The 19,176-nt window shown below is 54.6% G+C and overlaps 1 protein-coding gene across 1 annotated transcript in view; it reads left to right on the top strand.

The window, feature by feature from the left end:
- PDE9A (phosphodiesterase 9A) overlaps positions 1–19,176 on the top strand; it is a gene marked incomplete at both ends in the record, with an annotated part of 123,719 nt that overhangs the window by 85,316 nt on the left and 19,227 nt on the right. Inside the window, 9 exons of the mRNA XM_080696059.1 lie at positions 3,849–3,927; positions 5,854–5,928; positions 10,072–10,158; positions 10,775–10,879; positions 11,209–11,291; positions 12,807–12,963; positions 15,420–15,533; positions 17,572–17,676; positions 18,554–18,682. Of these exons, the coding sequence (XP_080552185.1) occupies positions 3,849–3,927; positions 5,854–5,928; positions 10,072–10,158; positions 10,775–10,879; positions 11,209–11,291; positions 12,807–12,963; positions 15,420–15,533; positions 17,572–17,676; positions 18,554–18,682 (934 nt within the window). The remainder of the gene's footprint in view (positions 1–3,848; positions 3,928–5,853; positions 5,929–10,071; positions 10,159–10,774; positions 10,880–11,208; positions 11,292–12,806; positions 12,964–15,419; positions 15,534–17,571; positions 17,677–18,553; positions 18,683–19,176) is intronic.

The raw sequence follows: 19,176 nt of genomic DNA, 5'->3' as shown, positions 1-19,176 counted from the left end.
CTCTCTGGGAAAGCAGAGGTGATAATAAGAGCACCGGTCAGGGTTGAGTCCTCATTCTGACCTATATCCACACTCAGGCGCCCAGGCAGGGCTTGGACCAGGAGTCTGGATTCTGCAGGACCTGCCTGGGGACAAGCGGGGTTGTGCCCGGCCCACCAGCGCCCTGACAGGCTGCCTGTCTGGACACTCAGGTTTCTCACAGTTTTCTTTCACGAGGGAGACTCCACAGTGAGCAGTCTCCCGGGGCTGCAGTGTCCCTGGCCCCAGCAGTATCAGGCAGATTGGGGCACGGCACATGCCGGTTCCTCAGGGCCGGCGAGGGCTACAGGGCCACGGGGACACGGAAGTCTCTGGGGCTCTGTGATCTCTGCTTTCATCCCAACCAAATGGCCTTGACCGCTGGACTGAGCCCAAGAGAAGAGGAGGATGGGAATTCCAGGAAATGAAGGCAAAAATAAGCTCCAAACGAAAGGGCACCATGCCGGCGGCCCTGCCGGCTGGAGGATACTGTTCCCGTGGCAACCGGGTGCAGAGGGGATGCTGGCCAAGGGGGTTAGGTTGCTGCCTGCCGGGGCAGAGCTGGATTCAGCAGTCCAGCCGTCCTGCCTGCCAATGGCTTTCGTGCCCCTCCTGGGGAGTGCAGATTTGCAGAGACGTTTCTCAACTGCACAGACTGTGTTCGTCACCGCTCAGAAATGGGTAAGCGGGACTTCTTGTGCCCAGGTGATGATGCAGATTGTGTGATTGGTTGTTTGGTTGGTTCCTTTGGTTATTTTTTGAAGTCGGCCTTAGCATCCTCTCCAGCCACACACCACACCGTCCTATCAACTCTGTTGATTTTTAGCAGTTTGGAATCGAGTTGGGGAGACAGCAGCATGCCTCTGTTTCAAAAAGGAATGGTTTCTTGCCGGGCGTGGTGGCACAGGCTTGTAATTCCAGCGTTCAGGAGGCTGAGACCAGAGGATCACAGTTCAAGGACAGCCTCAGCTACTACTTAGTGAGGCCCTTTGCAACTCAGTGAGACCCTGTTTCAAAATAAAGGATAAAAAATAAAGCTGAGGGTGTGGCTCGGAGGTAGAATGCCCCTGGGTTCCATCCCCAATACCACAAAAAAAGAAAATCAAAGAAAAAGGGAATGGTTTCTTACTCTGGGCTTAGACTAGCATAGGCTCAAGGAAAACCCGACTGCCCAGATGGGGCTGGTCTGGGGTGGGCACCAAACAACAGCAGCTGAGGCTCCACTTTAATCCGAATGCCAAGCTGCCCACATGTTATTCTGTGTGTCTATGTCCAGTTCTAAAAAAATGACAAAAACCACTATTTTGCAATCTTTTTCTCAATCACAGCATTATGAACAATGAGAGGATTCCATCTTAACCAACAGCCGGGCATGGTGGCTCAGGCCTGTAACCCCAGTACTTGGGAGGCTGAGACAGGAGGATCATAGGTTCAAGGCCAGCCTCAGCAACTTAGTGAGGCCCTAAGCCATGTAGTTTGATCCTGCTTCAAAATAAAATAAAATAAAATTGGGCTGGGGGTGGAGCTTAGAAATAGAATGTCCCTGGGTTCAGTTCAAGGAAAGAAGAAAGGAAGGAAGGAAAGAAGGAAGGAAGGAACAAACGAACAAAGGGAAGGACGGAGGAAGGTCATAGATTTTCCAGGGGCCATATCCCCACTTTTTTTCGTGTATGTCTGTGTAATACTTGGGATAGAACCCAAGGGCATTCTACCTCTGAGCTCCACCCCCTACCCTATTTTTTATTCTTTATTTTGAAACAGGGTCCCACTAAGTTGAGGAGGGTCTCACTAGGTTGAGGAAGGTCTCACTAAGTTGAGGAGGGTCTCACTAGGTTGAGGAGGGCCTCACTAAGTGGCTGAGGCTGTCCTTGAACCTCAGTCCTCCCGTCTCAGCCTCCCAAATGCTGGGATTACCAGCGTGTGCCACCACGCCCGGCGTATCCCCACTTTTTAAACCCAGTAAATGTGTTCCTTTTCCCTCGTAGCTTGGTAAGTTTTCTCTGCACTACCCTTCAGTATATACTTTTTATTTTTCAGTCCTTTTTATTTTCGCTTTTTACTGGCGCTCCCTTGCTGCACATAATATCCACAATTACCTTCATAATGACATAATAATCCATCATGTGGACGGGCCAGAGTGGTTGAAGTTATTTCCTGCTTGGAGACTTGCAGGCGCCTCCCAGTTTGGTTTGTGCTGTTATAACAGCAGACACCACCGTGATGAATCTCTTTGTGATAGAGCCGTGTGCTTGTATCTAATGAATGTACAGGCTTAAAGGCCATGGATTTCTCTGTGGCTTTTACTCTGATGTCAAATGGCCCTTCCAGAAAGCAGAACTTTGTTTACAAATCACAAGAGCGTCCATCACGTTTGGCGCCCTGTGTGCTGGCCCTGCCTTCCAGCCAGGTGACTCCAGACCAGCCAGTGGCCCCACAGCGCCCCCTCCAACCGCACGGGGAGAATGCTGCCTTCTGAGCAAGCCGAGCTCCACAGGTGCCCCCAGATCAGCCCAGGGCCCTGGCCACGGGCGGCCAGACCTCCTGGGCCCGCCCTTCACTGGCAGGCTCCCAGGACATGCCACCCCGCACCAAGTACACCTGTACTGGGAGCGTTGGAAACATCCTCGAATTGCACCTCTGGGGACCACGTTGGCAACGTGTGCGGAGGCCACATCTGTGGGGCCCCAGGAGGACCTCACGTCTTCAGAAAACCAAGTCTAGCTCCGTGGGGCGGCAGGGACTGAGCTCCTGGTGCTAGGTCTAACCCCGTCTTTGGTACAGTCAAGTCTTTGTTTGAAAATACAAGTGTCCATGTGTGTCCACTCCTACGAATATTCTACAAGGATACCCCAACCATTAACAGAAGTCACTTCCAGGGTGTGGGGGACAGGCAAAGAAGTAGGTAAAGTGAAGACAAGTTTTTTTTCTCCTTCTTCTTTACTCTTATGTTGATGGTACTTTTTAAAATAAGAAAGTATTTGTGTCTTATTTTTTTCTGTTTTCGTTTTATTGCAGTTTGATATATATAGTCATATGTCACTAGGGATAAGAATACATTCTTTTTTTTAATTATTGGTGCATTGTAGTCGTACAAACAGGAGGAACTCTAGATGAAGATCCTATTTGTGTCTTTTTAAAAAGGACTTTTAAAGCCGGGCATGGTGGCGCACACTTGTAATCTCAGCATTTGGGAGGCTGAGACCGGAGGATCACAGTTCGCGGACAGCCTTTAGTGAGGCCCTCTGCAACTTAGACCCTGTTTCAAATTAAAGAATAAAAATAGGGGAGGGGGTGTAGCTCAGAGGTTGAATGTCCCTGGGTCCTATCCTCAGACCCACAAATAAAAAAATGAAAAGACTTTTAAGCTAGGTGTGGTGGTACACACTTGTGATCCCAGTACTTGGGAGGCTGAGACAGGAAGATCGCAGGTTCAAGGACAGCCTCAGGAACTAGTGAAACTGTCATCAACCTAGTGAGACCCTGTTTCAAAATAAAAATAAAACAGGGCTAGGAGTGGGTTGTGGAGATAGAATGTCCCTGGCTTCAATCCCCAGAACCACAAAAAGATAAAAATAATAACAGGACTTTTAGAAGCTTATCTAAAAGCAAAGGGGGCCTCATCATGTGACTCTGTATTTCCCGAGAGCCTGACACGGGTTCCGCGGGAGTGGGCAGCAACATCGTCTCTGTCTTCACGACTTTTCTCCCATAACGAGAAGACCAGCGGGTCTGTAGGTCCTGGGTTGGGTTCGCGCATCTCATTTGCTGTGGCTTGGATGAGGTCCGGGTGCACTGTACAGCGGTGGCTAATCTCCACCTTCTCTCTTTAGGACCAACTGTCCCTGTAAGTACAGTTTTTTGGATAACAAGAAGTTGACCCCTCGACGTGATGTCCCCACATATCCCAAGGTAAGATGAAATCCCAGGCTGGGGACAAGTCCGACTCTGTGCGCACAGTCCCGGGGCATAGGAGCCCCCAACCCAGCCCTATTGTTTGCACATTTGTAAAAACACTCCCTCCTAGCTGGGCAGGTATGGTGACTCACGCTTGTAATCCCAGCATTCGGGAGGCTGAAACAGGAGGATCTCAGTTTGTGCAGCCTCAGCTACTTAGTGGGGCCCTTTCTAACTCAGTGATACCCTGTTTCAAAATAAAGAATAAAAAAAAAATAGGGCTGGGGGTGTAGCTCAGAGGTAGAATGTCCCTGGGTTCTATCCTTAGTACCGTCAAAAAAAAAAAAACAAAAAAAACAAGTCCCTCCTGTGCCTGCCTGTGGACAGGATGGGTTATTTCCGACAGAATATTTTTCTCTTTGACAGTTGTTTAACAAAAGTGGCCCCAAATCACACTTCACTCTGCAGGGAGGTAATAGCTCCCACCACTGTCTTCTCCGCCCACAGAGCCCACCTAAGAGGTGTTTGTGCTCAAATGTTATGTCAAAGCACTTTAATTTTTCACTAAATTTTCAAAAATCCACTGTATGGCCGGTGCAGTGGTGCATGCTTATAATCCCAGTATTGGGGACCTCCCAAAGAAAACGCGTCCCAAATACTACAAATACTTGTAATCTCAATATTTGGGAGGGTAAGAATTAAGGCAGTCCTGAGCAACTAAGCCAGACCTTCAGGAACTTAGGGAGAACCTGTTTCAAAATAAAAAATAAAAAGGGCTGGGGGTCTAGCTCATTGATAGAATATCCCTGAGATAGAATATCCCTAATACCACAAAAAAAAACCAGCCCCTATCTCTGAACAATACATATTTTTAATGAAAAGTTTCACTTTTATGCACATAAATCTTTCCATTATAAAAGATGGCAGGCCCTTGGTCAAGTAGCCCTGCCCTGGAATTGAGTCGTTCAGTCACCAGGCTGCACCACGCGCCCTCAGGGCGAGGGAGGGAATCTTGGCTTGTTCTCTGTGTTGTGCTGGGTGTGGGGCGGGTGGGTCCTCATGCAGAGGCAGCCTGAGCCCCAGGCAGGTCCTCCTGCTGGCCCCAGTCCAAGCAGTGGCACAGAGCCTCCGGAGCCTCCCTGTGGGCCTCCGGCACCCGTAAGTTAATGATTCCCTCTACCTGGTGCGAGCAGCAGGCTGAATGTCGTCCAAGTTTCCTGTGGAGTCAGCACCTTTCTCTACTGAAAACTGCCCGACAACTCTGGAATCCTGCCCCAGAGTCACCGGGCAGCCTGGACCCAGAGCAGACAGGGCAGTCCTCCACACCCGTCCCTCCTTGAGAAAGCAAACCAAAAGGCCCCAGCAGAAGACCGTGTCCAATGCCCTAATGCTGCCGTTACCTGGGGTCTAAAACTGCAGTCCTGCTTCTTAGGACGGATCGCCCTGAGCGCCAGGGGTGTCCGGGAAGCCAGCCTCGAGTCAGCGCCTCCAGCGGCCTCCAGCTCACAGCTGAACCCAGGGCACTTCCCAGCAAGAGGAGCTTGTTTTTCCCAGCAAAATAGCTTCTTAGCCAGGATTCTAATGTCTGCCAAGCGCATCTTTTCCCCAAGCTTCCACTTCACTGTATTTTTATTGGCGGGCATGTGGAGATCGGATTTGCAGTCAGTGAAGTTCATCTTCTCTAGACAGAGTACCATGGATCTCTGCATCCAAGATAGGGAATATTTCTGTCACCCCAGATGCCCCCATGTGTTCTGGCCCCCGGCCTCTGGCAACCGCGGATGCAATTCCGCCCTGTGTCTCCAGGAGGAGGCAGCCACGGGCCTGTGTGCAATATCTGTAAGAGGAAGGAGGAGAAGGTGGATGCCTGAGGCCATGGGCCTTTGTCTCTGCACAAAAGCCCGCAGTGCCTGGTTAACAGGGACGGCCTGTCCTTTCTAGTACCTGCTCTCCCAGGAGACCATAGAAGCCCTGCGGAAGCCCACCTTTGATGTCTGGCTGTGGGAACCCAACGAGGTAGGTGAGGGGCATGGTGGGACATGGGGACCCCTCCCTCCTTGCTCCTTTTCCTCTCTGCTTCCTCCTAACTGTTCTTCTTCTTAATAATAATAACAATAATAATAAAGGTTCTGCAGGTTCTAGCCCAGGAGACAGAGCCCAGGGCAACAGCATTCTGGGGGGCCTGGGCATCAGCTGAGCCCATAAACACTCACGCAGCCAGCCCAGCAGAGTGCCCAGCTCTGGAGAGCTCCTCCAGAAAGGAGCGTTTAAGGGGCGGTCCTGCCAAAAGGAGTGGCCAGCAGAGGCCGGGCTTAGGTGGCTTGATGCCACCGGGTCAGGACATGTGGGATTCGGGGAAATAGGAGTCCCTTTGGGCAGCAAGATACTTCTTCAAAACTTTCTACTTGCTGAGAAAGACACAAGACGAAGTTGTTGTTATTACTTGAATCTAATTATCTACTATTAGTTAGCCTTCTCCCTATTCCCCAAGAGAAGAAAAGTTCCCCTAACTGTGGGCATCAGGCGCACTCATTCTCAACTCCTCCAAGTCTGAGGACTTTTCTAGCTTTTGGTAACAAAGAATTGCGGGACGTCAGCCCAAGCACACTCGCCTGCCATCTTCCAAAGGCCAACAACAGCGGCGTCCGTGGAAATGGGACTGCACGCCGTTGGAATTCTTGATCCGAGAATCCTGGAGCACAGCGCATCACACCTTGGCCTCACGGCGCAGGAGAAGCCTCTAAGTCCCTCCTCCACGCCTGTCCAGGGAGCCCAGAAGAGCAGCGGGCCGTGCGGGCACAGGGCTCCAGAGCCTACAGCCACCCTGGGCGCCTGCTCCCCCGCTGGGAAGGTGCAGGCCAGGAGTGCGAGGCCAAAGGAACAGGAAGCGCTTTATTTTATTTATTTTGTGGTACTGGGGACTCACCCTCTGAGCTACCCTCCCTGGCCTTTTGATTTTATTTTGAGATGAGGGGGCCTCACTAAGTTGCCCAGGCTGGCCCAGAACCTGTGATCCTCCTGTCTCAGCCTCCCAAGTGCTGGGACTGTGGGCGTGCGCCACCACGCCTGGAACAAGAGGCAATTTAAGTGTGCAGCCCCCTTAGATCTGTGCCAGAGCAGAACTCCCCCAGAGCGCGAAGACACAAGGGGCAAGAGGCAGGGCTTTGAGAAGTGGCAGCGTGGCTCCCCGTGAGGTTGGGGGCACAAGTCCGCGGCAAGCAGTGCCACCACAGATGGCCGAGCACCCGACTCCTGCCTTCAGCAGGAGGCCGGCACCCTTCTGGCACATCACTAGGAAAATCACGCGGCTCAGAGTCATTTGACTTCAGCCTGCAGGAGGCGCTGTGGAGCCGAGGCCTGGGGTGAGCGCCCCCGTGTGGACTTGGCCTTCCTGCCACCTGCCGCCCCGGAACCTCGGAGCAGCCCTGCCTGAGACTGAGAGGTGCCAGTTGCCCAGAGGACTTGTGTATCCAGGCTACGAAGGCCACCTGTTCTTGTGCTCTGGTTTGCAGAGTTTGCCGCTGTCAGGCCAGCAGGTGGGCGAGGGGCTCAGCCCCGGCCTGTGTGGCATCGCCTGCTCCCCAAGGCTTGGGCCACAGACTGGCTTCCGGAAGGGTCTAGCCACCTGCTGGTGATAAAGCCACGCTGCCCAGTAACAGGGCCTTCGCTTCTGGCAAGTCAAGGGTGCCAGGAATTTGAATGTGAAGAGGAAGATGGAGGAACCTGTAAAGAACTTCACAGCCGCCCAGCCCTGAGAAAGCGCAGGGACCCGAGGGCCCCACCGGAGGTGGGTCACCTCCCCCGCCACCCCCAGCAGTCAGCCCAGCATGCCGCCCAGCCCAAAACCACAGAAGACACGCCTCTGACTCAACAGGGCATCTCCTGGGGCTGTAGGCAGCGAGCGTGGCTGCAGGAGCACCCGCCATCTTGTGAGTCCACCACCCTCGTAGTCGCGCAGCCTGCCCCGGCCAGCGCCCACCCCAATGGCTCTCAGGCTCTCGACCAGGGCTCAGGCCTCGTGCCAGGGAACAGATACCTCGTCCTTGCTCTGAAGCCACCACGCCCGCCACACAAGAGGCACCAGATGGTCTTGTCTGCCAGTTGTCTTAGTCTCTTGACTCTGATTTCACAGCCAACCTTCCAGCTGGTCTGGGTTGCTCTGCGTGGGGTCTGGCTGGTGGGCGGGAGCGAGGGGTTTTGAGGCTGTAGCCTCTCTCGTCCGTCTGTGGGAGGACCGGCAGCTCTGGACAGTGAGGCCCCTGGCTGGGTGATCTGGGCAACAGTGGCCAGCCCTCCATCCTCACGCCAGGGCTCAGATGCCAGCCCCTCTGTAAGGGCTCCTTACAGACAGCCCCCCATCCCTGTGCATTAGCTACTCCTAAGCAGCCCCCTGGAGGACAAGGGGGAGCACAGTTAACACGCTTGAAGGATGCTCTGTGTGTGACACCCCAAGCGCCCCCGTGTAGTCTGTCTGTGGGGTAGTTCCCAGGTTTCCAAATAGATCCTTGTGTCACCACAGAATTAACTCCCTGCTCCTAAGGTATTAAAGGAATGGGTTTATAGCCGTTCACCTGCGCATCGTGTTTCTGGTTCGAACGTATTACATAATGAGTGAACAGGTGCACCGGAACGCCATCTCTCAGGCGGCCGCGATGAAGGATCACGCACGCACAGCCTAAACCACCGAGCCGCCGCCTCATGCGTGCGGTGGAGGTTCCAGGCCACTACCAGGGAGCCAACTGGCCCCCCCAGACCTCCCGGGCTGGCTGACAGCGTCTGCTCTGTGACCGCAGGGTGGCCCCTCTGTGTGTCTGAGTCCTGGTCTCCTCTTCCTTTAAGGACACAGCCCCGTTGGCCACCTGGCGTGGGACCAGAGTGACCTCATGACCTCATTTAATACTAACCCCCGCAGTTAAGACCCTGTCTCCACCCGAGGTCACATTGGGGGTTAGGTCTGTAACCTACCTATTGTTTTTGGTGAGGCGCGATTAAGGCTATAACATGGGCTTTTCCACGCTGTGCAGAGAGGCCGGGGGTGTGTGGGGCACCGGCAGGGACTGTCACTGCCCGGCACAGGTGTGGGGGCCACTGGCAGGCGGGATGGAGCAGGCGCACTTGGCTGGGTCATGCCGTGAGCCCCCCAGGGGACGTCTTGTCCCTCTTTGGCAGTTCTCCTGACTCCCTGGGCTCTGAATCCAAGACCTGTTTTTCCCAGAGAGAAAATTCGGTTTTTGTCAATTTCTCATGATTTAAACCCTCTTAGTCCTTGGCCCTCACTTAATTACCTCCAGAGCGCTGAGCTCTGTCTACATAGATCTCAACAGGGACGGTAGGAGTGAGCAGAACATCCAGTTAGCCTTGAACAGGAATGTCCTAGACAGCAGGGTTCCCAGAAATACGGCTTTGGAGGAGCCTCTCGCCCGAGCACAGCCACGCTCCGACATGCAGTTAGGACATCAGAAAGTGTCTCTGGTCCCGACAGGGCCCCAGAGGAGCATGCTTCAACATTTTTGGGGATAGAAACTGTCAAAGCTTTTGGTGCCTCAGCCTCGGGGGTGCAGGGCCCTCTCCCTGCAAGGTGCCCGTGCCCAGGCTGCACTGATACACTGTGTCCTAGGACCTTAAACCATGCCCTTGCTCTGCTGAGGTTGTTTTTTGTGTGTAGAAATTAATACGACCATTTTGGGTTTGTTCATTTGGAAGCAGGGGTTGCCCTACCTAGTCACTGTCTATTCTTTCATGGAATCCTCACTGGCTTCTAAAGCGGCCCCTCCACTCTGGAAAATCTCTCTCTCTCTCTCTCTCTCTCTCTCTCCATCTCTCTCTCCATCTCTCTGTCTCTCACCTCCCTCCCTCCACCCCCTTTCTCTCTGTCTCTCTCTTTCTGTCTCCCTGTCTCTCTCTCTGTCTCTCCGTCTCTCTCTTCCTCTTTTCCCTCTTCTCTCTTCTCCCTCTCTCTCCCTCTCTCTCTCTCTCTCTCTCTCTCTCTCTCTCTCTCCCCCCCCTTCCCTCCCTCCCTCTCACCCTACTCCCATCTGGATGGCCCCTCAAGATCACCGGCCCCCAGGTCAGGGCTCAGCCTCCCCGGGCCAGGCTGGCCGGTGCCGGGGGCAGGGGCCTGAGTCTCCCGACGCTGACTGCCTGGCCCTGCGCCCGCAGATGCTGAGCTGCCTGGAGCACATGTACTGTGACCTCGGCCTGGTCAGGGACTTCAGCATCAACCCCATCACCCTCAAGAGGTGGCTGGTGAGTGCACGCCCTCTCCCTTGGCGGCAGCCCTCCAGTGCTCAGGTGTACCCTGGGTTTCCTGCACAGGGTCGCATCACATCCCTGAAGTTCTGTGGGGACGTGTGCCCCTCTGTGTGCCCCTACCAGCTCCACCCCGAGCTTCCCTCAGAAGAGAGGGGAGAAAGGGGACCCAAGGAAGCAGAGGGAGGCTGAGATAGCCAGTGCTGCAGTGGGGGGCAGTGCAGTCTGTAGGGGGCAGTGTGGCCGTGCGGTGGGAGGACCGTGTATGTGTGCGACTGAGTGTGTGAGTGCATTTAGCACATCTTTTTTCTAGTCCTAGAATACTGCTCAGAACCAGGCATTGAAATCCTATTAAGTGGCTCATGGTGTTGGGGACCTCGAGCCCCCATGCAGTGTCCCCTGCCCTACCTCCGCTCATCAGACACCCGCAGGAACACCTCGGTCTATGCCCCCAGGGCCAGGGCCCACTGGGCATGCTCAGACGCAAGGCCCCTCACCAGTGACCATGAACATGAAGTCACTGGCCTGAGCTCAGGAACAGCCTCCAGTGGCCCAGGGCAGGCGGGCAAGCCAGGCGGAGGACGGCTCTGACCTCCCCCTCCCCCCCCCCCAGCTCTGCGTGCAGGACAACTACAGGAACAATCCTTTCCACAACTTCCGGCACTGCTTCTGTGTGACCCAGATGATGTACAGCATGATCTGGCTCTGCGGGCTCCAGGTGGGCCCCGCCCTACGCCATCCACACCCCCCTCCTCCCGGGCGGGGGGGCCAGCGTCCTCCCACTGAGAGGACCACAGGCCGGGTCCCCAACTGTCCACCCCGTGATCACCCGCATCCCAAGAGTGAGGCCACGCCCAGGACTGAGTGAACTGGTGTGCCTGACCTCCCACCCACGCCTACACCACCTCCCCCTCGCCGCCCATGGGCTCGCGATGCCTGGAGGGCTGTGTCCTGCCCTGTCACTATCTCCCAAGACCCAGCCCCTCCTCGGCCACCTCCACGCCCCCCGTTAGGAGGACAGAAACCTGAACTCTTTCCCCAATCCAGGAGAAGTTTTCCCAAGTGGACATCTTGGTCCTAATGACAGCAGCCGTCTGCCATGACCTGGATCATCCAGGGTACAACAATACGTACGTGCCGATTTCCTTCTTTCTTTGTTTCTTTTAAAACTGCTCAGGTGCATGTCAAGGTGGCGTGCATTTGCTCGGAAGGCTAAGACAGGAGAATTGCAGGTTTGAGGCCAGCCTCAGCAACTCAACAAGACCAGTTTCAAAAGAAAAAGGGCTAAGCCAGGCGTGGTGGTGCACACTTGTAATCCCAGTACTTGGAAGGCTGAGATAGGAGGATCAAACAGGTTCGAAGCCAGCCTCTGCTACATAGTGAGGCTCTCAGGAACTTAGTGAGACTCTGTTTCCAAATAAAATAGAAAATAGGTATGAGAGTATAGCCCAGCGGTAGAAAACCCCTGGGTTCCATCCCCAGCACCACAAATGAAAGAAAAAGTAAATAAAAATAAAAAGGGCTAGGTGTGTAGCTTGGAAGTAAAATGCCTCTGGGTTCAATCCCTAGTGCCACAAGGAGAATAATGCCCGTGGCTCTTGGGGAGCCTGCCAGACGGTTCCCCGGGGAGTGGCCCTGAAGGCCTCAGCCCCGCCTGCCTCCTCTGCAGGACCTAGCTCCCAGCTCTCAGACTTTGTCCAGGGCCTCCTCTGGGAAGAACCCTTGCAGGTCATCAAGCTCCTTTGCTGCCCTGGCGGCAAGCTCAACAGGTGCAGGCAGAGCCCTGCAGCACCCCACCCCATACACACACACACACACACACACACACACACACACACACACCTGGGTGTGGCACCTCGCCCCTCTGCAGCTGTTCCCCCAGGTTGGGTGGGGGCAGAGCTCTGGGAACACTGAGCCCCTCCTTGGAACCCCAGAGCCCCGCTATATGGCACGAGTTTGCCTTCCAACACAGATGGGTCCTTTCTCATGAATCTCTGGCTACTGTGCGATGACTTCAAATAAGCCTGAGAGCCAGAGAGGACCTCGAGGCGCAGCCATCGGAGCTCACCAAAGGAGGCCGTGGCCGGGGCAGCCACCTGCCCCCTCCCTGCTGCACAGGCCTGGGTCTCAGCACGAGGCTCAGAGCTAAGCCTGGTTCTTCTCCCAGCTGCCTGCCTTTCATAGATTGAAAGTTTGACGATTCTTAGCAAGGCCATAATGCCTTTGAGGCGCCATCTTGGGGAGAAGTCAGAGTTCCCGGGAGGGATTTGTCCGGACGGACTTTAAAAGCCTGGGGTAAAGCCGGGCATGATGGCGCACGCTTGTAATCCCAGCATTCGGGAGGCTGAGACAGGAGGATCGTGGTTCGCAGACTACTTAGTGAGGCCCTGCGCAACTCAGTGAGATCCTGTTTCAAAATAAAGAATAAAAAATATAGGGCTGGGGGTGTAACTCAGAAGTAGAATGCAACTGGGTTCCATCCCCAATACAGGAAAAAAAAAAAAAAAAAGGCCTGAGGTATCCAGTTACAGGGGCAGCTGGGAGTCTAGCTGCCGGTGCAGGCTCAGAGCATCCGATCCCTCTGGCCCCCGTGGGCGCCGTCGACAGCTCAGCTAAGGAGCCGCCCGCTCTCCCTCGCATTCCAGGTACCAGATCAATGCCCGCACAGAGCTGGCCGTCCGCTACAACGACATCTCTCCCCTGGAGAACCACCACTGCGCTGTGGCCTTCCAGATCCTGGCCCAGCCCGAGTGCAACATCTTCTCCAATGTGCCTGCCGACAGCTTCAAGCAGATCAGACAGGTGTGTTCCTGGGGCCAGGGCCTGCTGAGCAGAATGGGGGGCGTGGGGGAGGGCAGAGCAGAACCCCACTCTCCTGCGGTACTGCCGGGGCCCGGCTCCCAGAGACCCCTGGCCCCGGCAGTACCCACCAAGGACTCTGGAAACCTGCCTCGCCTCCTCCAGGGCCCAGAGTGGAGCCCCAGGAGATGGGGTCCTTGACGTGGGCACTGGTCTGAGAGTCACAGCCACAGAATTCGCCCTGACCAGCTCACTTTGAGACATATCTGTGTCCATTTTGTAGTCTAGGAAACTGAGGCTTAGAGAGGTTAGGCACTTGCCCAGAGGGATGCAGGCCCTAGACGGGCCTCCAACTTGGTGGGGCTGACCACTGGTCCACAGCCCCAGCTGCGGCCACCCGCGACCCATGCCTGGTCAGTGCCCCAACACCTGCACAAGAAGATCATCCTGCCCAGGGCCCCTGCCCTGAGGCAGACACTTCAGCACACAGGAGCCCCCCTCGGCCATAACTCCACGCCCCACCCGCTGGCAACTGCACTCAAAGCGAGCCAGACAGAAGTGTAGTGAGTCTCGTGACAGCCGACCCCAGAGCCTGTGAATTATTTGGAAAAAGGTTCTTTGCAGATGGACTTAAGTTAGGATCTCCAGACATCAGTGTGGATTGCCTGGGGGGCGGCGGGGTTAACCAGTGACCAGTGTCCTTGTAAGGGACAGAAGAGGAGAAGGGCGAGACCAGAGGAGAAGACCACGTGACCACGGAGGAGGCGGAGACCAGAGTGGTGTGGACCTGAGCCAAGGGAGGCCTGGGACCACCAGAAGCCAGAAGAGACCCTCGGGAACTCTGGAGGAAGCAGGGTCCCCGGGCCCCTTGGCTTTGGACTTCCGGCCTCCCGAGAGGCCAGGGAACATATTTCTGCACTTGTAAGCTGCCAGTGTGGGGCGTTCCACGACTGCCAGGGTATCACGAGAAGCCCCTGGGTCCCTCGGAGGAGCACCTGCTGCCATTCCCCGGGCCTCCCCGCTCTGGCCTCTGATGCCCCCTCCCAGACTCAGCTGCTAAGCCCAGTGCTGGGAAAGGGACTGAGACTTCGCTCGGCTCCATCAGAGAGCCGCAGCTTCCTAGCCCATCCCGCACTCAGGAAGCTCAAACAAAAAAGCCTTCGGAGGACTGTCCTGCTTCAGACCCTCACTGCTTTTACTGCTGTTGTTGTCGTTATCATCATTATTAAGGTACCAGGATTGCACTCAGTGGCATTCTACCCCTTAGTATACCCCCCTGCCCTTTTGATTATTTTCATTTTTAAAGAGGGTCATACTAAGTATGCTAGCCTCATAATGTGTTTTGTTTGTCTGTTTCTTTTTTGTGGTAATGAGGATTGAACCCACCGCTGAGCTACACACCCAGCCCTTTTTATTTTGTATTTTGAAACGGGGTCTCACTAAGTTGCTGAGGCTGGCCTTGAACCTCCTGTCTCAACCTCTCAAGGACTGGGATTATAGGCATGTGCCACCATGCCTGGCTACACTGGCTTTAAAATAAGACTTTCTAGTAGGCGTAAAAATCAGTGTCTCAAATTAAAAAAATAAAGAAACTGGGTGTGGTGGCACAGGCTTGTAATCCCAGTACTTGGGAGGCTGAGACAGGAGGATTGCAGGTTCCAGAACAGCCTCAGCAAGGTAGCAAGACTCTGGTATAGGTCAGAGGTAGAATGACCCTGTGTTCACTCCCCAGTGCCACAAAGAAAAACAAGCAAACAAATAGCAACAATGAAACAAATATACTCAAAAACTTGTGCTCTCATTTACAAGCCGGATAACAAAGGGATGTTATTAAGTATATCCTGGCTTTGATAATTCCCAAACAAGATGTACATGTATGGGCAAGATAATACTCCTGGACAATACTCCTGGGTAATACTCTCAGATACTCTTAGAAAACCAGTTACAGCTGTCCAACAAGAATGTCTGGAAGGGCCAGGCGTGGTGGTGCACGCTTGTAATCCCAGCATTTGGGAGGCTGAGACTAGAGGATTGTGCTTCGCAGACAGCCTCAACTAAACTTAGTGAGGCCCTCTGCAACTCAGTGAGACCCTGTTTCAAAATAAAGAATTTTTTAAAATGGAGCTGGGCGTGTATCTTGGAGGTAGAATGCCCCTGGGTTTCATCCCCAGTACTGAAAAAAATAAAAAACAAGAACATCTGGAAAGCACACATCATATACCTAGACGATGAATCTAGAGAAACTTGGCTTTGAAATCTGCTGTGTTTCAGTGACCCGGAGTTACTCAGTAAGCCTGTGACCTTCACGTCATTATCCCTGAGTCCTGCAACAGGGTGACGCAAAGACGGTCGCACCAGCCCGAGCGTGGTCCTCTCACCTCTGCGGCCTGGTGGAGACCGCTGCTGGTAGCATCTTTATCTCCAGAAGCATGTTGACACTTTGTTCTCTCCTGATCCAGGGAATGATCACACTAATTTTGGCCACTGACATGGCAAGGCATGCGGAAATTATGGATTCTTTCAAAGAAAAAATGGAGAACTTTGACTACGGCAATGAGGAACACATGACCCTGGTAAGTTGTATTGCTTTGCCTTTGGGGACAGAGCAGCACTGTTGAACCACTAGAGCTGATAATTAACAGGGCCGCCCCTCTTAGATCAGATTGAATTTCTAACCATCCATTAAAAAATGGAGCTGGGCGTGTATCTTGGGGGTAGAATGCCCCTGGGTTTCATCCCCAGTACTGCAAAAAAAAAAAAAACAAAAAAAAAAAACAAAAAAAAAAACAACAAAAAAAAACAAGAACATCTGCAAAGCACACATCATATACCTAGACGATAAATCTAGAGAAACTTTGTGCCTTTGGAGATCATGGCTCAAGAAGCCTGGGCAGGGACGCTAATGGGCAGGTAGTGTATAGAGTGGATACTCAGACAAAAGAATGGTTCACTTCCTGGGTGAGAAGGAGCCGAACGGTACAAGAGCCCATCATGCAACTCAGAGCTGTCAGACCCGGACCGGCGGCCACCACTTCAGTCTGGAAAGCTGGTGCTTCCAGACGAGTCCTTTGTCCCCGGTGCAAGTCAGGATACATACACCAGCCCCCTGCAGCCCAGCTGAAAGCCATGTCCCAGGCAGCGGGGGACCACTCTAGCCTAATCCTCTCGCGTGGCTCACCTTCTTCTACAGCCCTTGGCAGGAATGACCAGCCTCCTGCGCAGGCGAGACGCACCCATCCGGGGAGCAGCACCCTGTAGGATGTGCCTAAGCACAGGACAGCTGTGGGGGACATCATCTGGCCGGGGTGGCCAGGAAGGGAGGGGACCAACTCGGGACCCTGGAGAGGGGCGTCTGCAGGACACAGGATCCCGGGAACAGAGAGAGGCCTGTGTGGTGCTGGGTTGAGGGCAGCACCAAGTCCTCCTCGGACTATGAGCAGTTTTCTGACTCCGGCACCGGGATTGTGCCTGCCAGACACCCCTGGGTCAGCAGTTAGAGCTCTCCCGGTATGTTGGGGTGTGGGCGCCGAGGCCAGTGCCCTGCGTGCTTTTCCATGGGGTTCCCTTCTCACCCCACATTTCACCCCTGCTTTTATGGCTCCCCCTTACAGGCGTGGGTCTCTGCACAGCACCGTTTCAACCATCGCCCCTGACAATGCCCTCTCTACATCTCCCCCTCCCTAACAACCAAGAAGTTATTTAGAACTTGACATTGTACAGAGCCTGTGCACCTGACACTGTGGGGTGCGATGATGCCCCCCCTGGATGAGGCAGAGACCCAAACGCAAATTGCTGCAGCCCCATCGCAGACCTGGAACATGGGCATCACGGTGGGGGTGCGCTCCTCGGAGGCCAAGCCGGGTCCCACTTGGCTTGGCATCACCTTGCCCCAACTGCGAGATCAAATGATTGATTTTCATTAGCAAATGGAGAAAGCAGCAAACTTGCTTTTAGAAATACCTGATTTTAAGCCGGGTATGGTGGTACACGCTTGTAATCCCAGCATTCGGGAGGCTGAGATAGGAGGATCGTGGTTCACAGCCAGCCTCAGCTACTTAGTGAGGCCCTTTGCAACTTAGTGAGACCCCGTTTCAAAATAAAGAATAAAAAAATAAAACTGGGAGTATAGCTTGGAGGTAGACTGCCCCTGTGTTCCATCCCTAGTACTGCAAAAAAAAAAAAAAAAAAAGAATTAAAAATAGGGCTGGGGGTGTCACTCAGAAGTAGAATGCCCCTAGTTCCATCCCCAGTACCACAAAAATAAAAAATGAAATAAGACCTTATTTTCCCCAAAGTTCAGAAGAACATCCCTTCTGAGGCTCGGGACCCCAAAGGCTATGCTTCGGTTGTGTTTATCAGACAACATCATTCCTTCCAAATGGGATCCTCCAGATACATTCCTCAGGCCCACCGGCACCAGTTCTTCCCTCCTTCCGTCCCATTTACAAATAAGCCTCCGGCCAGCTGAGCCGCCCGTCCACAACGGGCCCATGAGATGGGCCCCGCCCCGCGCTCCCTGGCCTCTCCCAGCGACAGTCCAGGCCCGCCCAGATGGCACAGCCATCCGTGTCATGCCTCGCGTGGCTTTCATTCCAAAATCTCTCCTTGCAGCTGAAGATGATTTTGATAAAATGCTGCGACATCTCCAACGAGGTGCGCCCCATGGAGGTCGCGGAGCCCTGGGTGGACTGCTTACTGGAAGAGTATTTCATGCAGGTAAGAGCTGCAGACCCTCAACCCCGATGGCTCTGGCCGGGCCGACTTCTGTTGAAGGAGCACGCCAGGTGTGCGGGCAGGTCCAGCCCCCAGCAGCCGCCGCCAGTCGCCTCCCCAGCAGGCACACGGCAGGCACCAACTGGGGCCTGACTTGGACAGGAAGGACCGTGACGACTCAGACACGCTGGTGCCATGAAACTGCCACCTGGTGCCACAGCGGAGCCGCTTCTAGGGTGGATTCACCAGGTTAACTGCTGAGAAACAAGAACCAGAGAGGCAGAGGGGATGCAGGGGCGGGAGGCAGAGCAGCTCAGCTCACAGACAGGCACGGGAGATGAAGGCGTCAAGTTACAGAGGCCGAGCCCGGGCGTGGCGGGCGCGCTTGTCATCCCAGTATTCAGGAGGCTGAGACTCGGGGATCGCGGTTCGCAGCCAGCCTCGGCTACTCAGTGAGACCCTGTTTCAAAATAAAGAATAAAAAATAGGGCTGGGAGTGTAGCTCAGAGGTCGAATGCCCCTGGGTTCCATCCTCAGCACTGCAAAAGAAAGAAGATAGAAAGGAAGGAAGGAAGGAAGGAAAGAAGGAAGGAAGGAAGGAAAGGAAAGGAAGGGAGGGATTAAAAAGGAAAAGGCCCGTTCGAGTGGCCCGGGCGCCTGAGGGGCCCCGCCTGCCCCTCCCTGGCCCCGTCCCACCTGCGCCCCAGTGGGGGCTCACGCTAAGCGCAGAAGCCGCGGCCCCTCCTCATTCTCCCTGACACCCCGCTACCATGAGCTTAGCCCGGCCGCCCTGTTCTTCCCGTAAGAACGGCGGTGCTCAGGGCTGCTGGGTCCCGAGGGCGTCTCTGTCTGCAGTGTGGCTGTCCCTGCGTTTCCGCAGAGTGACCGCGAGAAGGCGGAGGGCCTTCCTGTGGCTCCGTTCATGGACCGAGACAAAGTGACCAAAGCTACAGCCCAGACTGGGTTCATCAAGTTTGTCCTGATCCCGATGTTCGAGACGGTGACCAAGGTGAGTGTCCTCTGCCGGCGCTGATATATAACAGAAATACAGCGATGCACATGGCACACACACACACACACACGCTCCACGGCGCGTGTGTCTACACACAAGTGCACATAGGAGCGCAGAGCTGCCGAGGCTTTGTCACGGTCACGGTTGCCTGGAGCCACTTGCGCCCTGGGGTCCAGAGCAGCCCCTCCAGCTCCGTGCTAAGCCCTGCTGCCCGGCCACTCTGCCCAGCCCATCACCACTGTCCAAGACTCGGGCGGAGGAGGGCTCCTGATGGCTCTCCAGCCCCACAGGGACCAGTGTCCTGAGACTGCAGAATCCAGGCCCAGCTCCCAGGCTCCCCACCACCTCTGTGGCCTCTCCCCTGCCCACACAGAACATCGTGTGTGTGTGTGTGTGTGTGTGTGTGTGTGTGTGTGTGTGTGTGTGTGTGTGTGTTATGGGGGATTGAACCCAGGGGCATTCTACCTCTGAGCTATACCCCCAGACCTATT

This window comes from Muscardinus avellanarius (assembly GCF_963383645.1).
Source record: "Muscardinus avellanarius genome assembly, chromosome: 5".
In the NCBI taxonomy this organism is placed as follows: domain Eukaryota; kingdom Metazoa; phylum Chordata; class Mammalia; order Rodentia; family Gliridae; genus Muscardinus; species Muscardinus avellanarius.
This window is presented reverse-complemented; position numbering and strand designations above follow the sequence as displayed.